Genomic DNA, 20,000 nt, shown 5'->3' with positions numbered 1-20,000 from the left:
GAGGGAAGAGATGAGAGAGAGGTGAGAAGAAGATGGGAGATTGGGGAGGGGAGAGAGGGGAGAGGAGGGGGGGAGGGGGAGGATGGAGAGAGACGGATGGGCGGCGAGAGGGTGGAAACGAGGTGGGAGGGGAGGAGGGGAGAGAGAGAAGGTGGAGAGAGAGGATGAGAGGGGGAGAGGGGAGAGGAGAGAGAGGAGGAGATGAGAGGGAGAGTGGGGAGAAGGATGGGAGAGAAAATTTAGAGGAGAGGGAGAGAAGGAGAGAGAGGAGGGATGAGAGGGAGAGAGAGAGGTTGGAGAGAGAGAGAGAGGAGAGAGAGGGTGGGTGATGGATAGGAAAATGAGGAGGGAGAGATGGAAGGGAGAGAGAGAGATGAAGGAGGGGAGGGAAGGAGGGGGGAAGAGGGGTGGGAAAAAAGGAGTGAGGGGGTTTAGAGGAGGGGAGAGAAGGAGGGAGAGAGGGGATTGGGGATGGGGAGGGAGAAAGAGGTTGTGAGGTTGAGGAGGGGGGAGGAGAAGAGAGAGCGGGGAGGAGAAGGAGAGAGAGGGGAATAGGAGAGAAGAGAAGAGGGATTTGGGAGAGGAGAAAGGGGAGGAGAGAGAGGGGGGGGGTGGACAGGAGAAGAGAGGTGGGGAGAGGAGAGAGGGAGAGTGAAGAGAGAGGCCGATAAGAGGAGATGGAGATTGATACGAGTGTGTGATGAGGACGGATGAGGAGATGGAGGAAGAGGGAGAGACAGTGAGTGAGGAGATGTGGTTTGAGAGAGGGAGAGAGGGGGAGTGAGAGAAGTGACGAGAGGAGGTAGGGAGGTGTGAGAGATGTGAGTGAGTGAGTTAGTGAGAAGTGAGGAGTGCCTCGAGGAGAGGGAGTGGAGTGAGGTGATCAGATGAGATGAGAAGGAGGTGTACGTGGAGTTGAGAGTGGTTGGTGGATGTCTGTGGTGAGAGTGAGTGTGAGAGAGTGAGTGACGTGTGTTGTGAGGAGAGAGTGCATTGGAACGTGTTGAGGAGAGAGATGTTGGTGGAGTTTACGTGAGAGAGCTGATCTTGTTTGGAGTCTGGGAGTGTGTGAGTGGTTGTGAGTGGTTGTGGTGTGTTTTGGTGTTGGGTAGAGAGTGGGTGTGTGAGTGGAGGGGGAAGAGAGGTGTGGTGAGAGTGGTGATGAGAGATGAGGAGGTGAGTGAGGTGGACAGAGTGGAGAGAGAGTGAGAGAGAGGTGTAGGGAGTGTAGGGGTTATGAGTTGTGTCGTGTGAAGGGAAGATGAGTTAGTGAGAGATGATGGGGGATGTGAGTGTGGGGAGTGGGTGGGGTGTGAGGTAGTTGGAGTAGGTGATGTGAGGGAGTGTTGATGGTTAGTGCACATGTGGTGGTCTGGTTGAGTATGGTGTGCAGTTTGTCTGTGTTCTGTGATAAGTGTGGTACGTTGTTGTTGGTGAGTAGGGAGGTGTGATGAGTAAGAGTGAGATTGTGCTATGTATGAGGTCGTATTATGTGTCGTTTTGGACCGTACTTGTGGTTGAGGCTGTGCTTGAGTGACGGTGAGGCTTGAGGATAGAGAGGCAGAGATGTTGGAATGAGAGGATGTGAGAGAGAGATGAGAGTGAGAGAAGAGAGAGAGAATGGGGAGAGGACGAGCGGAGAGAAGTTTTGATGAGATTGGAGAGTTATGAGATGTGATATATGAGAGGTGAGAGACTGTTTCTACTGAGAAGTTGAGAGTTGAACGTGAAGAGTCGATGTTTAGGAGTGAAGTATGGTGAGGAGATTTAGTGAAGAGTGATCGAGCTGTGCGCTGGGAGCGTTCGTGGAGAGGGACGAGCTAGTGATTTGAGAGTGAGATCAGGAGAGTTGAGGAGATTGAAGTGTGATTCGGGTTGCGTTGTTATTTGTGGAGTGATGAGAGGATCGTGAGAGTTCTCATATTGTCTGGGAGAGTGAGAAGGTTAAGTGAGTGGAGAGAGTCGGATGTGAGTATGATAGGGAAAGTTCGAGCTTCGGTTAACTGTGGAGAGTGTTGATGAGTTGGTTGAGTGAGTGGTATTAAAGAGAGAGAGAGGGAGAGATAAAGTCGAAGAGCTGGGATGTGAGGGGAATAGTAGAGGAGTGAGAGGATGATGATTAGCTGTGCAGTAAAGTTTTGTGTGAGATTTGTGGGAGGGAGAGGACTGCTGAGATTTGTTGGGATGTGAGACGGATGTGATGGTGAGTTAGTGAGTTGGACGGAGTGTGATGTGAGTTGAGATGTGCTTGTGAATAGTTGGAGTGTGGTTAGGTATATGTGAGGTGAGTGAGAGTGTGTCTGACTTGCGGTGGCTTGTGGTTGATGATGTGTGAAGTGAGTGAGCAGTTTAGAGAGGTTGCGTGAGTGTGAGTTTATTGGAGTCTTTTGAGAGGAGAACGTGTGATGGGCTGTGGAGATCCGTGATATCGAGGTGAGCAGTTGTTGTGTGTTGTGAGTGTTTTGATCGTGGTAGGAAGTTTAGTGATGAGATGGTGAGTACTGTGTAAGTGTGTGAGTTGTGTTTTGTTGTGGTGGTGAAGCGAGAGAGAGAGAGAGAGAGGATGGAGATGAGGGGGTGAGAGTAGATGAAGGAATTATGAGAGACGAGAGTGAGATGGAGAGGATGAGAGAGTGAGAGTGGTGAGAGAAGAGAGTGGTACGAGTATTGAGGTGTTGAGACGGGAGATGGCGAGAGATTGAGATTAGTGGAGAAGATGATGTGCTGTGAAGGAGGAGTGTGGAGAAGGAGAGACGAGTGGAAGAGAGTGATGATGTAGAGGGAGAGATGTGAGTTAGAGAGGGAGTGAGAGGAGAGAGAATGGAGAATAGTGAGACGTGATTGCGAGAGGAGGAGAGAGAGAGCTGAGACGACCGAGAGAAAGAGGGAGAGGGGAGGAGTGAGAGATGGAGAGACGGAGCGAGTGCGGTGAGTGAGAGGAGGTGGGTGAGAGGTGAGGAGAGAATGAGAGATGGGAGGGGAGGAGAGAGAGCGAGAGAGTGAAAGAGAAGTGATGGAGAGTGAGTGATGAGGTGTGAGAGATAGAGAGTTGGCGAGAGCGAGAGAGGATGTAAGAGAGAGAGCTGAGTGCGAGTGAGCGATGCGATGAGATGATGAGAGAGTGTGGAGAGGAGGAAGGAGAGAGAGAGAGTGAGACGAGAAGATAGAGAAGAGAGGAGTGATTCCAGGAGGACGAGAGGTGGGGAGAGAGAGAGAGAGGAGATGAGACGATGGGAGGAGAGTGAGGAGGGTTGTGTGGATGAGGAGGGAGAGAGGAGACAGAGAGAGAGTAGCGAGGAGAGATGTTGATGATGTTTTGAGAGGGGAGATGAGAGAGGTACGGAGAGGTGAGAGAGAGGTGTGGGAGAGGGGAGAGGTGATTGAGATGGATCGATGGAGAGGTGCGGAGGAGGAGTGGAGGGGAGAGAGAGAGAGAGAGAGGTGGGAGAGAGAGGTGCGAGGGGGAGAGAGAGGGGTGTGAGGGGGATGGAGAGACGTCAGGAGAGAGGAGAGAGAGAGAGAGGAGTGAGGGAGAAGATTGCGATGGATGAGAGGGGGGGGAGAGAGGAGGAGAGAGACTGAGGGATGGAGAGGAGTGAGGAGAAGGGAGGAGAGGTGGAGAGTGAAGAGAGGAGTGACGAGAGAGTGGAGAGCGAGATGAGAGATGAAGAAGGAGAGGGTGTTGAGAGAGAGGGAGAAGGGAGGTTGGTGTGTGGGGGCGAGTTATGAGGAGAGATGAGAGAGGTGGAGAGAGAGGGGGGGAGATGTGCGAGGAGAGACTGTGAGAGATGAGAGAGATGAGAGGGTGGAGAGAGGAGAGAGGTGAGAGGGTGAGGAGAGAGAGAGAGATTGGATGCAGGGGGGAGATGAGAGAGTGAGACGTGGTGGGAGAGTGAGAGTGATGGAGAGTGATTATAGTGTTGAGAGGGAGAGGGAGTTGTTAGTTGAAGGGTGTGAGAGTTAAGGTAGAGTGGTAAGTGTGAGACGTGAGAGGTTAAAGAGTGGAGTGTTAGCGTTAGCGAGATAGAGGTTATGGGAAGAGAAGACGAGAGAGAGGCGGATATGGGAGACTAGACGAGGTGAGTACGAGTGAGGGAGATGAGACAGTCGTGGAGAGAGTGGAGAAGAGAGAGGTAGAGAGATGGAGTGTTGAGAGTAGCAGTGAGGTGACGAGAGAGGAGAGGTGAGAAGAGAGAGAAGGTTTGAGAGGAGAAGGTTTTGATGAGGAGAGACGGGAGAGAAGTGGAGAGGAGAGAGTATGAGGGGAGAGGTAGAGAAGAGAGGACGAGTGAATGGGTGAAGTGGATGTGAGTTGGAGAGAGAGAGGAGAGAAGAGAGTGAGAGTGAGGTTGGTGGGTATAGTCGAGGATCTCTGAGTAGAGTGTGAGAGATAGTGGAGAGTGTTGAGTGAAGATAGTGTGGTAGAGAGTGATGTTTTGATGAGTAATGTGTTGTGTGGATTTTTGAGAGACTACTTATGTTGTTTATAGCGGGAGAGGAGAGAGGCCGATGGTTGTGAGGTAGTCTTTGAGTGAGTTGTTCGAGTGGAGATTAGTTTTCGAGAAGATTTGAGGAGGTGAGTGACAAGATTATGTTTGAGATGTGGATGGTGAGAGGTAGGCTTGTGTTTTGTGTTGTTTTGAAGTTTTATGCTGAGAGTGTTCTATTGTTGTATGTGGATAGTTTGATGAGCGGTATAGTGAGAGTATAGAGAGAGAGTAGAGTGAGAGTGAGGAGAGGTTTTTATACTAGTTGATGGAGGTATTTGTTTTACGTGAGTTACTTGTGTGTGAGTTGTTTTGTTGAGCGGTTTCCTGGTTATGGAAGGTGAGAGTTATGTGGGATTTAGAGAGTGATTGTGAGTTTGAGAGGTGTGTGGATTTTGTTAGTGTGAAGTGAGGAGTAGTGATGTGTGTTTATTCATGTTCCTGAGATTAGGACAGTTTGGAGTGTTTTTGGTTGAGACGTGAACGGTTTGATTTGAGACGTGTGAGTGATGATCAGTGCGTATGAGGTGATTTGATTACATATGTGTTTGTATGGTGGATGTGTTTGAGAGACTTGAGACTGTTGTGGGGAGGGGAGTGACGTGAGGGATGTGATGGGTTGAGTAGTGTGATTGTTTTGAGAGGTGAGAAAAGTTGAAGGAGAGGAGTACTGTGAGTTTGTATGGGGTGGTTGGTGAGTTGTGAGGGTTTTGGAGTTGGGGGTGCGAGAGGTGAGGTTGAGAACTGTTGAGAGTATGTGATTGTATGTTAGTGTTTGATGAAGTGACGTCGTGGGGGAGAGAGTGGAGAGTGTGGGAGCAGTAGTGTAGTTGAGGAATTGTGGAGGAGATGAAGAGAGGGAGAGACGACGAGAGGAGAGTGAGACAGACAGAGAGAGAGATTGAGGAGAGAGAGAATTGGATGAAGAGTGATGAGAGAGTGATGAGAGAGAGAGAGAGAGAGAGAGAGTTGAATGAGTGATGAACGATGAGTATGAGAGAGTGGAGAGAGTGAAGAGAGAGAGGAGAGAGAGAGAGAGAGAAAGAGAGGGTGAGGGGAGAGAAAACGAGAGAAAGGGGTGGAGGAAGGTACGACAGATAGACACACACGTTACGGTGGCGTCCCATTTAGTCATATTCGGATGCGCCAATAGATTAATTAAAAAGTAGTACGGCAGAGAGGAGCTCGCAGGCAGAGGGCAGGGAGTAAGAGAGAGAGACTAGCAGAGGACAGGGACCGAAAATGGGCAATTATAGACGACAGAATCAGATAGAAGAGAGATGTCCGAGAGAGAAAAAAAGGAGGAGAGCAGGAAGGAAGAAAAGAGAAGAAATGGAGGAGGAATATTAAAAAAGAGATAGAAGGCTAACGAAAAAGAGGTCGGCTACACTCGCTAATTACGGGTCACGATTCGGCGAATATTTGGGATCTGAGAAAAAACTGTTGCGAATCTTTCCTTTCTCTTCTGTTGCGAAATGAAGCCCAGCGATTTCGAAAAAAGGGAAAATTTATAAATAAATAATTCTGGAGTGGTTTTTGATATGGTTTGGTGCGCCTATTGATGGTCTTCATTGGGTGTTATAGCGAGGGGTTAATTATATATAGGCCCAAGGAAATTGCAAAGATAGCAGATGGATTATCTTATCTGAAGGTAAATATCATAGATATATGGTATTCACAAATTAAGTACTTGAAATAGATAATGATAGTGATTGTTAATAAAAAAAGGTAAAGCATTCTCTTCTCTTCTCTCTCTCGTTCTTCTCTATATATTATATATATATATATATATATTATATTATATCCTCTCTCCTTTCTCTTTCTCTCTGTTATTTCTCTCCTTATTCTCCTCCTCTGCATTTCGTTATCTTTCTGTCTCGCCTCCCCCCCCTCTTCTCTCTTCCTCTCTCTCTCTCTCTTCTCTTCTCTCTCTCTTCTCTCTCTCTCTCTCTCTTCTCTCCTCTCTCTTCTCTCTTTTCTCTCTCTCTCTTTCTTTCTCTCTCATCTTTCTCTCTCTCTCTTTCTCTCTCTCTCTCTCTCTCTTCTACTCTCTCTCTCTCTCTCTCTCTCTCTCTTCTCTCTCTCTCTCTCTTCTCACTCTCTCAACACAACTTCCTTGCATGTTCTTTTGTTGATGGGCGAAACGGTCTGATCCCTGGACCCAAGTGTCAGGAGTGTCAGCCCTTTGAGGATTGTCTCCCGCCTCCGCGCCTGACGTTCGGCATGTTGGTGACGGGCCCTTGGCCAGGCTTCGGCTCGGCATTCCGGGTTTCCCACGCGGTTCCGTTGTGTTGATGTGTGTGTGTGTGTGTGTGTGTGTGTGTGTGTGTGTGTGTGTGTGTGTGTCAGAGACAGAGACGAAGACAGAGACAGAGACAGAGACAGGTAGTTTATGTGTGTGTGCAATATATATGTGTGAATACAATGTCTGTATGTACCTATGTATGTGTCCGCATATATATGTGTATGTATATGTGTGTGTGTTGTCTTGTTGTGTGTATTATATATATTATATATATTATATATATATACACATACATATTTCTTTTCTGCCGCAGTAAAAGAAACAGGCTGACCAGCCCTGCAATAAGCATTAGCCAATCGGAGGCCAGGACCGTGAAATGAACAATGCGAAGGTTCTGGGACTCCGAATGGAAAGAGAGACGGGTTATTTCTTATTAGTGCGGTAATCGCCTGAAATTCTCTTAATTACGTTGAGTTGAGGAGATAATCATCCACGGAATCAATTTCGGACCATGAGTCGTGTCTTTCTCTCTCTGTCTTTCTTTCTCTTCGCCTCCCTTTGTATGTCTTGCATTTACTCTGTCTCTTTCGCTTCTCTTTTTTCTCCTCTCATTTCTTCTCTCTCTCTATCTCTCTCCTTCCTCTCCTCTCTACTCCCTCCCTTCCCTCCCTCCCTCCCTCCCTTCCCCACTTTCCCTCTCCCTCTCCCTCTCTTTTTCCTTCCCCCGATCTCCCTCTCCCTCTCCCTCTTCCTCTCCCTCCCTCCCCCGCTTTTCCCCCTCCCCCTTTCCTTCCCCCTCCCTCCCTCCCTCCCTCCCTCCCTCCCTCCCTCCCTCCCTCCCCCGCTGCCCCTCCCCCTTTCCTTCCCCTCCCTCCCTCCCTCTTCCTCCTCCCTCCCTCCCTCCCTCCCTCCCTCCCTCCCCCCCTCCCTCCCTCCCTCCCCCTCCTCTGCCCTCTCATTGTAACGAAGATGAGAAGGAGCTTAACGGACGCGATAAAGATGATAAGCAGATTAGGGGAAGAGGATGGACGGGGGCGAATTCCGCTCCTTGGCGCCGTCCTCCGTATCATTATTATTATTATTATTATTATTATTAATGTTATTTTGGTTATTATTATTGTTGTTGGTGTTGTTTTTGTCATTTTTGTTGTTGTTATTATTTTATTGGCAATTTGTTGTTATTTGTATTATTTTGACTTTTTTTTTTGTTATTTCTATTATTACCGCAATTACCATTATTGCAGTTGGCGGTATTATTATTATTATTATTATTATTATTATTATTATTATTATTGTTGTTGTTGTTATTGTTGTTATTGTTATTGTTATTGTTCTTACTATTCATCCTTGTTATTATAATTATTATTATTATCATAATTTATTCTTGTTGTTTTTATTGTTATTATTAAACATTATATCTCAACTTTTTCATTTCTCTTTATCATTGTTGTCATTACTGTTATTTTTATTGTTATTATCAATGTTGTTATTTTATTTGGTAATAAAGTTGTTATCTTCATTATTATTATTGTTATTGTTGTTTTGATCTTATATCTGAAGTTAATATTACTAATGTATACCCTGTACCATTAGTTCTTTTATTATTGTTATTTATTTTAAATCCCTTATATTTTGTACATTCTTTTTTTTTTTCATTTTCTTATCACTGTCTTTCGCATTCTATTTGCAATTTTCCTTTGCCCAGTTTATTCTTCTCTCACCTTTCTTGCCGTCTTCTTGCAACCGGCCTTGCAAATCTGCCTCTGTAAACGCGCGTCGTGTGATTTATCCTTACACTAATGGCGACCCTTAACTTTGACCGCAAGATGCATGCGACATATATTAATAATCTAATGCATATATATACCCTCTTTATATAAGTTTTTTTTCCCTTTTTCTTTTTCATTTTATTTTTATTTTTCTTTATTACGCTGCCGTCGGACCACACGCGTCGGGCTGGGGGCCTCCCGCGCCGCCCCGTTTAGAAGCTGCCGTCAGAAAGCATCTATTGGGCGGAAGGTTCCTCTCTGAAAGTGACACGCATGATGGATAAAGTGTTGGATCTCATGTTGCTATCCTCCTCTGCTCCCCTCCTCCCCTCCTCCCTTCCCCCGTCCGGTTCTTCCTATCCTCCTCCCCTTCCCCTCCTCCAGGGTCCTCCTACCCTCTCCTCCTCCTTCCCCTTCTCCTGGGTTCTCCTATCCTCCCCTCCCTCTCCCCCTCTCCTATCCTACCTCCCCCCTCCATCCGGTTCTTCCTATCCTCCTCCCCTCCCACTCCCGCCTCCTCCTATCCACCCCCTCTCCCGCCTCCTCCTATCCACCCCCTCTCCTGGTTCCTCCTATCCTCCCCTCCTCCTCCTCCTCCTCCTCCTCCTCCTCTCATCTCTCATCTTTCGTCTCACTTCGTTTATGACAGCGTGATGGACAGCTCCTTCTAAACAGACGTATTTACGGAACGGGTCGAGGAGGAGGAGGAGGAGGAGGAGGAGGAGGAGGAGGAGGAGGAGGAGGAGGAGGAGGAGGAGGAGGAGGAGGAGGAGGAGCAGGAGGAGGAGGAGGAAGAGGGAGGGGGGTGACTGGTGTGTGTGGGTGAAAGGGGGGATTTTTGCGAAAGATAATTAGTGTTTTTTTTTTCTGTCTCTGTCTCTCTCTCTCTCTCTCTCTCTCTCTCTCTCTCTCTCTCTCTCTCTCTCTCTCTCTCTCTCTCTCTCTCTCTCTCTCTCTCTCTCTCTCTCTCTCTCTCTCTCTCTTCTGTTCTTTTTTTCCTCCCTCAGAGAGAAAGAGAAAGAAAGAAGAGCGAGACTTAATTTGATTGATAGGACAGATTGTTATTTTCGAAGAGGAGGAAGGGACAGAGGGGGGAAGGGTAAAAGGGCATAGAGAAGAGGAAGAAAGTGTAGATGAGAGAGAGAGGGAAGAGAGGAGAGAGGAGAAAGGAGAGGATAGAGAAGACTCGAATCGGGGATCGCCTTCTGATGATAATAGGCGAGTCGATTGTTCGATGTGAGCGAGATAAGAGCGCTCCCGCCGTACCCAGAAGGAGCGCCCCGTCAATCCATCCTGCCGGGGCGCGCGTTTGGGCCCTGTTGACAGTTTGACAGGTTTATTGAATTATAAAGAGCTTCCGAAAAACGGGTAATAGCATAGGCAGAGTTTTAAAGTGTCGAAAATATGGAAACCAGGTGGGAGGGTGTGGAGCCGGTCCCAAGGTTGTTGGTCTTGATGGGTTAAATGTCTGGGGATATAAACACCAGAATTAGGGTTTCCGAAGCTTCGCGGGCGATTTCAAGGACGGAGTGAGAATTTATTCGAGACAAATGGGGGCTGATAAACGAGATTTATTCAGAGGCAGCGGTTGGGGAGCCTGTTGCACTAGATCATTTCAGTGATATTCATTACGGATTGGGCTAATAAAACCCGAGAAAAAATAATGGCAAATAGCTTTATACTCGGTCTCGCTACACGTGCGACAGATGCCGGTCGAAATGCGTCAGAGCTCATCCCGGGATTACGTCTGGGTGAGTGTAGGTGTATATTTAACTTCCGCGGGTGATAAATGGCGTAGCGTTCAGCTCGTAGAATTTTTATGGCCGCTCCTCTGACGGATGGCAACAGATGAAAACGTAAAACTGAGCATTAATATTCAAAAGTGCAAAGGCATGGGTATGGGGAGGGGTGGAGAAGGCGGGACTGTGTGCCGTTTTCTATGAGCTTGGGTCTTTAGGGGGGTGCCCTTGAAAATGAGGAATCTTGTTTTGCAATTAAGGGATACACCGAGTAGGAATATAAAGTTTTTTGTTTCTCTCTCTCTCTCTCTCAAGAATAATTTCGTAGGTAATTGTGGTTCGGTGTTTATAGACAATTTTGGAAGATTTTTTTTTTTTTTTTTTCATCTTTCACTTATGCCAACGCCGAGAGGAGCACCTGTTACCTTAATGGGAGATGAATTAAATTCGATTAAATAACAAAGCCTGGCGGGGAATTCCTCCGTGAGATGTCGCTATTAAAGAGGCTGAGTTTAATCTCCGGCGCCGAAGTTGACTCGCCGTCTTCACGCTCTTGCTGATCACGCTCGCTTGGCCTGTTTATCTGTTTATCTGTCCGGTCTATCTGCTGCCTCCTTCGCCTCTCTCTCTATCTATCTATATATCTAAATCTATATCTGTCTTTCTGTCTGTCTATCTGTGTGTGTTTGTGTGTGTGTATATATATGTATATGTATATATATAGAGAGAGATAGATAGATAGGATAGATAGATAGATAGATAGATATAGATATTAATGGTATCTGTCTTTTTATCCATCAGTCTATCTATTTATCTCTCTTCCTTCCTCATTCATCCTTCACCCCGCCTCGTGTTCTCCTCTATCGTATTCAATCAGTAGGTACTCTTATTACCTTCTACCCCCCCCCCCCTTCTGTACACCACTCCTTGCGTAACTTACCCGTAGGATAAAAGCCTCCCCCCTCCCCCTCTCTCCCCCTCTGATCCCATATTGCCCTACCCACTCTCTCCACCCCTAATCCTCTTCCCTACTACACCCCCACCCCCACCCCCTCCCCTCCTGTTTCACTGGTGATGGAAGGTTAGCGTGATTCCTGGCGATGTTAGTAAAATCATCTCTCTCCTCCTCCTCCCACCTCCCTCCCCTCCTCCTCTTCCCTTCTCCCCATCCCTCCCTCCCTTCTTCCCGTCTTCCCTACCCTCCTCCTTCTTCCCTTCTCCCCCTCCCTCTCCCTCCCTCTTCCCTCACCTCCTCCCTCTTCCCTTCTCCCCCCCTCTTCCCTCCTTGTCCCTCCCCTCCTCCCTCTTCCCTTCCCTCACCTCCTCCCTCTTCCCTTCTCCCCCCCTCTTCCCTCCTCTTCCCTCCCCTCCTCCCTCTCCCCATCTCTCCCCTCCTCCCTCTTCCCTCCCTCCCTCTTCCCTTCTCCCTCCCTCCCTCTTCCCTCCCTCCCTCCCTCCCTCCCTCTTCCCTCCCTCCCTCCCTCCCTCTTCCCTTCTCCCCCAAACCCATCTACATCACGCTGTGAGGTCGAGGCGGGAGTCCTATTGTTCCGTTATATACACTCTACGTTCGTTTTGCAATGACGTGTGTGTCTATTTCCCCTCATATTGGTTTACTGTTACGTTGTTTCCCTCGTACTGATTGCCGTCGAGCGTCGTTCCCCAGCTGTTTCTCCTACTCACCCCTCCCCCCCTCCCTCCTACTCGCCTTTTTTTGCTTTTTCCTCCTCGCATTTTACGACTGAATGTTTTTTTTGTTTGTTGTTTTTGTTTGAGCTACTTGGTGATATACAGATTTGTATATCTAGTTGTATCGTCGTATGTATTTGATATATGTATATGTGGATATAGATATAGATGTGCATATATAGTTGCAGTATTCGCCAGTAGCAACAAATATATTTGCAAGAATCCATACCGCGACTTTAAAATGTCATTGTCATTAGCGCAATTGGCCCGATATCTGCCGAGACCTTTACCCGGTATTCATACAGGTATTGCAGCCTTGCAACCTATGCTTTGCCGCCATTATCTTCAAAAGGAAATGATGATATCGTGATGCAATGGGGAATTTGCAATAGCAGTGATGATACCGATGTTAAAATAGTATTAATGGCTATTGATAAGAATGATATGACAATGGTAATGGTAATCATGATGGTAGTCCTACTAATAATGACAATAGTAAGGGTTACAACAATAACGATAACAATATAGAGGTGCTCGATCAAATAAAGAAAATAAACAAACGGACACAATAGAAAAAAAATAGATTAACACCCATGATACTGACACCAACCAACAAACCAAAAGTACAACAGGCAAACAAAGCAGCCGGTTCTAACTGTGAATCCCCCTCCCCATTACCCCCCCTTAGCCCTCCCCCCATCCCCATTACCCCCCCCCCCCTTAGCCCCCTCTCCTTATTACCCCCGTAACCTCCTGCTTACCCCCTTCACCACCACGAGACAAGTACGACCACTTAAGTACCGAGTGTGTAGCGCACGACCACCGCTGCCTCTGGTCATCTTGGTTTTGTATTTTATGATTTTCATTATTATTCTTGTTGTTATTAATATTTTTATTGTTACTATTTTCAATTTTTTTTTGTTATTTTCATTTTTATCATTATTATTTTCGTTAGCATCATCAGTCATCATCATTACCATCGTAAACCTAAGCATCAGTCATCAGCGTCATCATCATCATCAGCATCACCACCGCCACTATTGCTACTAGCTTCTGTCCTAGTACTACTTATGCAACAATTCCTGCTAATGATACTACTCATAATTCTAATCCTTAAGGCCATGCCACTCATCCCGAGCTGCCTGCCCTTCTGCCAATACATCTACAAGGTCACGCTATCTATCCGTCTATCTATCTATACATCTGTGTCTCCTCTTCGTCCGCCTGTCCCGTCTACTTACGTCGCGCATCTGCTTGTAATCGCCTAAGATACTTTACGAACACTAATCACCTGCGTTTATTGCCAGATTATCCGCTATGGAATGATTAACCGGACGTATAGATTAACCAGATCTCGGCACGATCCGGGTAAGAGGATAATGAGAGTGGGTGGGGGTGGGGTGTGGGGGTTGGTGTGTGGGGTAGGTGGGGTGGGTGGGGGGCGAGGAGGCGGAGGAGGAGGGAGGGAGGAAAGGGAGATGGGGAGAGTGAAAGGGAAGGGGGGGTAGCGGGAAAGGGGAGGTGGAGAGGAATGGAGGGAAGAGTGATGGGGAGAATGAGAGGGGAGGGAGAAAGGGGAAAAGTGAGGGCGGGGCGGTGGAGGAGGAGGGGGGAATGAAAGGAGATGGAGAAAGAGAGAAAGGGAGGGAGGGGGAGTGAAAGAGAGAAGTAAGGGAGGAAAGGGGAAGGAGAGATATGAGCGAGGCCCGAAGGGAAGGTGGGAGAAAAGGGAGTTGTGAAGAAATAAAGGGGAGGAAGGTGAATAGGGGAATGAGGGTGGGGAGAGGAGGATGAGAGAGGAGGGTATGATGGTGAAAGTGAGAGAATAGATTGAAAGGGGAGGGGGGGAGAAGGGGGTTGTGAAGAAGAGAAAGGAAAGATGGTGGGGGAGGAGAGAGGGAAGAGGGTTGAGAGAGAGAGAGAGAGAGAGAGAGAGAGAGAGAGAGAGAGAGAGAGAGAGAGAGAGAGAGAGAGAGAGAGAGAGAGAGAGTACAGACACAGACAGACAGAAAGAAGAGAAGAAAGAGAGAATAAGTGAATGAGAGGACTAAGTGAGTGGCGGGTAAAGAAATATGTAAATCTGTCTCGGTATAATTTACACTCTCAGAAAAATCGGGTTTCGGGCGAGCCAGTGGAGCGAATCAGGACCAGCGTATTTAAGCGCAAGTAACCGCACGCAGCTCGATCGTACGTCAGCGTTCCCTGCCCTCTCGAAGCGCTAATGCCTCGGCCGGCGGAGTTGCGAAAGCTCTTGGAAGTGTATCACGGGTTTTTATCGAGGCTCGGGTATAGCGTTCCACTGATTTTTTTTTTTTTTTTTTTTTTTTTTTTTTTTTTTTTGAATTATTGAGATGTGTAAAGACGAGAGCTTGGAGTGGCTTTCCTTGGCGATTCAAAGGGGGGGGGGGGGGTATGTGGGTGAAACATGTGTATGTTATCGTTATGGGTTCGTTTATGTCTCCTTTGTATGTCTGTTTCCAAGTTGTTGTTTTTTCCGCCTGTCTGTGTACCGGTCTCTCCCACGCGCGTGCATTTAAAGATTATTTTTTTCCTAATGTATGTGACTAAGTACATATTTATTCGGGATTCTTTAACCCCGCCCAAATCCTTTCCATTTATTGAGTAAAGGCATAATGGAGAAAAAAAAACTAGCATATTCTCATTCTGTTTGGTCATATTTATTTCTATTTCACGTTTACTAATCTATTTATTTACGTGCCTATGTTTCTGTCGATTTCATTGTGTCTAATAGAATTATGTTCCGTGCATTTCTTTACTTCCTTCATCCAGTAACTCACCTCGCCCGTCTCTCCCGCCCCTGACAGGTACCTGGGCGTGGTGGGCGTGACGCCGATGCTGCCCCAGGGCGACCAGGAAGTGCAGAACGTCAGCACGTCGTCAGCAGTGAGCATCTGTCAGCACCTGCCGGGCCTGGTGCAGCAGCAGGTGGCCGTGTGCCAGAGCAACCCCGACACCATCAAGAGCGTGAGTGCCGGCGCCCGCAGAGGCATCAACGAGTGCCAGTACCAGTTCCGCAACGAGCGCTGGAACTGCACGACGGGCGTGGACCTCGACGTGCCCTTCGGCGACACGCTCAAGCGAGGTCAGTGCCACGGGTCACGGATTTCTTTTTTTTTTTCAGACGTGTGTTTAATAAAGAGTAGTCAACAAATATTTCCTTGAACTGTACTGTGTAGACTGTGGATTATGTTTGTAGATATGTAAATGAAAGGTGGGTACGTGATTTATAGGCTCATTTGATAAATTAAATAGATAATATACTATACTGTCGTTATCGTAATAGATAGTCCGTGCTTAGTTAAAAGCTGCGAGAAATGAACATATATATATATATATATATATATATATATATATATATATATATATATCAGGAACCAAAGAAAAGAAACGAACTGTAAATGGAAAATAGAGAGAAAAAAGATTACAGGAGGTTAAGCAGGCGAGCGAGAAGCTGTTCTGACACGAACCATTTCGCTCCCCCCCCCCCCCCGCTCCCCTCCCCACCCCGAACCCGCCCCTAAGTCTTTCCATTTGCACCCCTCCCCCCCCCAACCTTTTCGTTATGATTTTATACCCCCCTCTCTTCTCTCCTCTTTCCTTTTCCCCTTCTTTACTACCATTTTACCATTCCCCAACCTCTCCTTCCTCTACCGCCCTCCTCCTCCCCCTCTTTCCTACACCCCCCCATTCCTCCTCCTCTTTCTTTCCCTTTCCCCGTCCTCCTCCTTCCTGCTTCTCCCCCATCCTCTTCCCTCCTCGCTCTTCCCCATCCTCCTCCTCCCTCTTCCCTATCTCCCCCTTTATCCTCCTCCCACTTCCCCCTTCTCCTTTCCCCCTCCCCACCCTCCTCCCTCCCTCCCTTCCCCCCCTTCTCCTCCCTCCTCTCATTCCGGAGTCTCACGTGATTTTATCTGAGCGGTCACTAGGCGGCTAATAACTTCCTCACACACCGCTTACCCTCGGTTAAGGGGGGTTGGGGGAGGAGGAGGAAGGGAAGGAAGGAAAGAGGGAGGAGAAAAGGGAGGAAGGGAGGAGGGAGGAGAAAAGGGGAGGAAGGAAAGAGGGAGGAGAAGAGGTAAGAAGGGAGGAGGGAGGAGAAAAGGGAGGAAGGGAGGAGGGAGGAGAAAAGGGAGGAAGGGAGGAGGGGAAAAGGTGGGAAGGGAGGAAGAGAAAATAGGTGGTAGAATGTAAGCAGAGAAAGAAGAGTCGGAAGGAGGAGGAAGGGCAGACGAGAAAAAGGAGGAGATTTAGAAGAAAAGGGATTGGAAGAAATAATTGGAGAAGAGCAGGTAGCAAGAAAAAAAAAAACGAGTGAAAGAACATTAACGAAACAAAAGGAAGAGGAAGTTAGAAGGATCGATAGAAGAAAAGGAAAAAAGATGAAAGAGAGATGCGCGCGAGAAGAGAGAATAAGAGAGAGATAAGAAAGAGATAAGGAAAAGTAGAACACAGGAAACAGGATGCACAGAGGACTCAAAGAAGGAGTGAAGGAAGTGGAAGGCTCTCTAGGTTCCCACGGTGGGGGGGGGGGGGGGGGGCAGGATGGGGGAAGGAGAATGGATAGATGTATAGATTGAAAGATGGAGGGAGACCGGCGTAAAGAGGGTGGTAGGGAGAGGGAGAAAAGGGAATAGATGGATTGGTAGATAGATTGTGATGAAGAAAGATAGATGTAATGAGAGAGATAGAAGAGAGGAAGAAAAGGGAGATGGATTGATGTAAAGGTAGGTAGTGTTGGAAAATGAGTAATGGAGAGAGAGGGAGAAGGAGAGAGAGAGAGAGAGAGAGAGAGAGAGAGAGAGAGAGAGAGAGAGAGAGAGAGAGAGAGAGAGTAAGAGAGAGAGAGAGAGAGAGAGAGAGAGAGAGAGAGAGAGAGAGAGAGAGAGAGAGAGAGAATGAGAGAGAGAGGGAGAGAGAGATAGGTAGATGAAGATAAGAGATAGATGTAAAGAGAGAGAATTCAAACAGAAGAGGAAGAGAGGGATTGACAAATGAGTAGATGGACCGAGAAACCTAGAAGATAAAGAGAAATAGATAAGTCTGTATATGAAGAAAAATGCAGAAAAAAAAAATAGACATCTTGTTAGGTAAGGAGAAGGAGAGAGAGAGAGATAGTGAGAGAGAGAGAGAAAGAGATAGAGAGAGAGAAATATATAGAGAGAGAGAAAGAGAGAGAGAGAGAAAGAGAGACAGAGACAGAGACAGAGAGAGAGAGATGATATAAGGAGAGAGAGACAGAAAGGCGAGGTCAAGAGACGCCCTTCTAACGGGGTCAAGGATGCTCCTCTGTTTAGCCAGGGACAATAAAACGCAATGAAGAAATTGACACTTCACAAGAAAGGTCAGGCAGGTCGGCCTTGTCCCCCGCGCGCCCTTTTATGGCGTGCGATGGGCGGCTGTGCTTGAGCAGAGTGGGCGCCGTCGCTCTCTCTCTCTCGCGGGCGGACTGCAGCTCCTCGCCCGCCCGCCCGCCCGCGCGCCGCCCGGATCCGCTTCTTTAGTTTTGCTTAGTATGGTTGGGATTATTTTTATTTGTTTCTTTTATTTTTTTATTTTTTTTTTTTTATTATTTTTTTTTTTTTTTTGCTGTGTGTGGGTGTTTTCTATTTTCTTCGCTTCTTCTTTGTCTTCGACATTTTTTTCTTTATTTATTTATTTATTTTTTTCTCTTCGTGTGTTTTTCTTCCCATTTTCTTGTTTTTTGTCCTTTTATACTTCGTCTTTCTCTCTATTTCTTCTGTTCCTTCTCCTATTTTTCCCCTCTATATAGATGACTTACCTCAGATGTGCATTATCCATTTTTTTGCGAACCGTTACGTAATATGATTCCTTTTATATAATTATTATCTTCATTATCCCTCCCCCCCTTATCCATGTGGACATCCATAGTTATGCAAATTAGCTCCAAAGAGGGAAGGATATGAAACGTATTCTCTTTCTTTTTTTTTTTTTTTTTTTTTTTTTTAGGGAAATGAGATCAATATACTTCCACAAAGATAAGAGGGAGAGAAAAAAAATAATAGTCCCCCATCCAAACCCTTTGTCCACCCTTCACCCTTCACCCTTCGCCCTTTGCTCTGCGCTTTTCTCTCGATCCTTGCATCAACAGGGCCCTTCTGCTGCCCCCCCCCTCCCCTCCCTCCCCTCCACTCCTCTCTCTGCAAAGAGTAGGATGCAGGGGACGACTGGTGGGGGTACGTATGTTCTCTCTCTCTCTCTCTCTCTCTCTCTCTCTCTCTCTCTCGTCGTTTCTCCCTCTCCCTCTCTCTCTCGTCTCTCTCTCTCTCTCTCTCTCTCTCTCTCTCTCTCTCTCTCTCTCTCTCTCTCTCTCTCTCTCTCTCTCTCTCTCTCTCTCTCTCTTTCTCTTTCTCTCTCTCGTCTCTCTCTCTCTCTCTCTCTCTCTCTCTCTCTCTCTCTCTCTCTCTCTCTCTCTCTCTCTCTCTTTCTCTCCCTCCCTCCCTCTCCCTCTCCCTCTCCCTCTCCCTCTCCCTCTCTCATCCCTCCGTCCCCCTTGACACAGCACCGCGAGGACGCCCGCGAGAGGGGTGGGCGTGCGTGCCGTCCCTTCCCATGAGCGGCGAGCGAGCGGGAGGACGGGCGGCCTGGTATCGGAGCGAAGCAAAAGGGCGGGCGGGCGTCGGGGTCGGGGCATTCGGGCACCCTTGGGCATCGGGCATCGAAGCTCACACCCGCCGACGGCCAACAAAAGGGCGCGATGGCGAAGCCGGATAACGGGCCGTAATGCGATGGAGGAACGCACCAATGAACCTGTCCGGACGCATCTGATCAGCGGGCCTTCGTGTAACTGATCCGCACGGGGCGATTGGGGGGGAGGGGGGGAGAGGGGGAGAAGGAGGGAAAAGGCGGGGAGGTTGGGAAGGGAGAGGGAGGGAGGGAAACGGGAGGAAGGGAGGGGGAGGGAGGGAAACGGGAGGAAGGGAGGGGGGTACGGGAGAATGGAGAAAAGGGGGGAAGGGAGGTCCGGGAGGGAGGCGGAGGAAAGGATACGGGGGTTACGGTGGACTGGGGGGGGGGGGGGGGAGTTGGGGAAGAGGGAAAGAGGGAGATAAAGGAAAGGAAAAGGGGATATTCCGAGCCGGGGGGAGGGGGTGGAGGGAGGGGAATGGGAGGTTGAAGAAGAAGAAGGAAAAAAGGACTTGGTCTGGGACGTACAAGGAAGAGGAGAGGAGAGAGAATGAGAGTAGATTGGTTCAGTGTCGCCAAAGAGGGAAAAAGAGGGTAAAGGAAGGTATAGCAAAAGAAAGGAGGAAAGGGGAGGACAGAGTAATAGAGGGGGGGAGAGAGAGGGTGAGGATTGCGGAAGAGGACGAGGGGTTGGGGAAGGGGGCGGAGGAAAGGGGGGTTGTGAAAAGGTGAGGGAAGGGGGGAGTAGGGAAAGAGGGAGGATTTGGCCGGAATCGTGGCTGGGAATGGGGGGGGGGGGGGAGATACTACTGGAGGGAAAGAGAATGGAGGACGAGGGGGGGGGGGGGGGAAGAAGGAAAATTACACGAGGGGGAGGAGGAGGATAAAGAGAAATGAAGTAAATTTTGAAATTAACATAAGGGAGCGAGAGAGAGAGAGAGAGAGCGCGAAAGAGAGGGAGAGGTAGAGGTAGAGAGAGACAGAGAGAACATACGTACCTCCCAAAGAAGAGAGCAGAGAAAAACAGACGCCGGAGCCTCCCCCAACTCCGACCTGCGCTCTATTGACTGAAGGAGCCATCAGTCAAACGTAAATTTTAAACGCCCGAAGACCTGCGTTGAAGTACAGTATTTACCCTATCAAGCTCATCGTGCCAGAAAGCGTATTTTCATATCAAGTGCATCAGCGTCAACCCAATTATCTTCGGTATGGAAATTATTAGCAGTTTAATGAACACGATTAAGGAGAATTATTTTGGATGTAATATGTATGTTTACAGTTTGGTTGTATTAATATTACCGCAATGGCGTATCAGATGCATCCCTATTACAGTATATTCAGGTGTAAAAAGTGACCGCGTCTTTGTATACAAGAAACGGGTTGATATTTTAGCCTTTTTTTTATG

At 47.9% G+C, this 20,000-nt stretch overlaps 1 protein-coding gene across 1 annotated transcript in view; it reads left to right on the top strand.

The window, feature by feature from the left end:
- LOC125034519 (protein Wnt-16-like) overlaps positions 1-20,000 on the top strand; it is a 208,243-nt gene that overhangs the window by 135,276 nt on the left and 52,967 nt on the right. Inside the window, exon 2 of the mRNA XM_047626363.1 lies at positions 14,755-15,032. Coding sequence (XP_047482319.1) covers positions 14,755-15,032 — 278 coding nt within the window. The remainder of the gene's footprint in view (positions 1-14,754; positions 15,033-20,000) is intronic.

Source organism: Penaeus chinensis, chromosome 18 (genome assembly GCF_019202785.1).
Source record: "Penaeus chinensis breed Huanghai No. 1 chromosome 18, ASM1920278v2, whole genome shotgun sequence".
In the NCBI taxonomy this organism is placed as follows: domain Eukaryota; kingdom Metazoa; phylum Arthropoda; class Malacostraca; order Decapoda; family Penaeidae; genus Penaeus; species Penaeus chinensis.
This window is presented reverse-complemented; position numbering and strand designations above follow the sequence as displayed.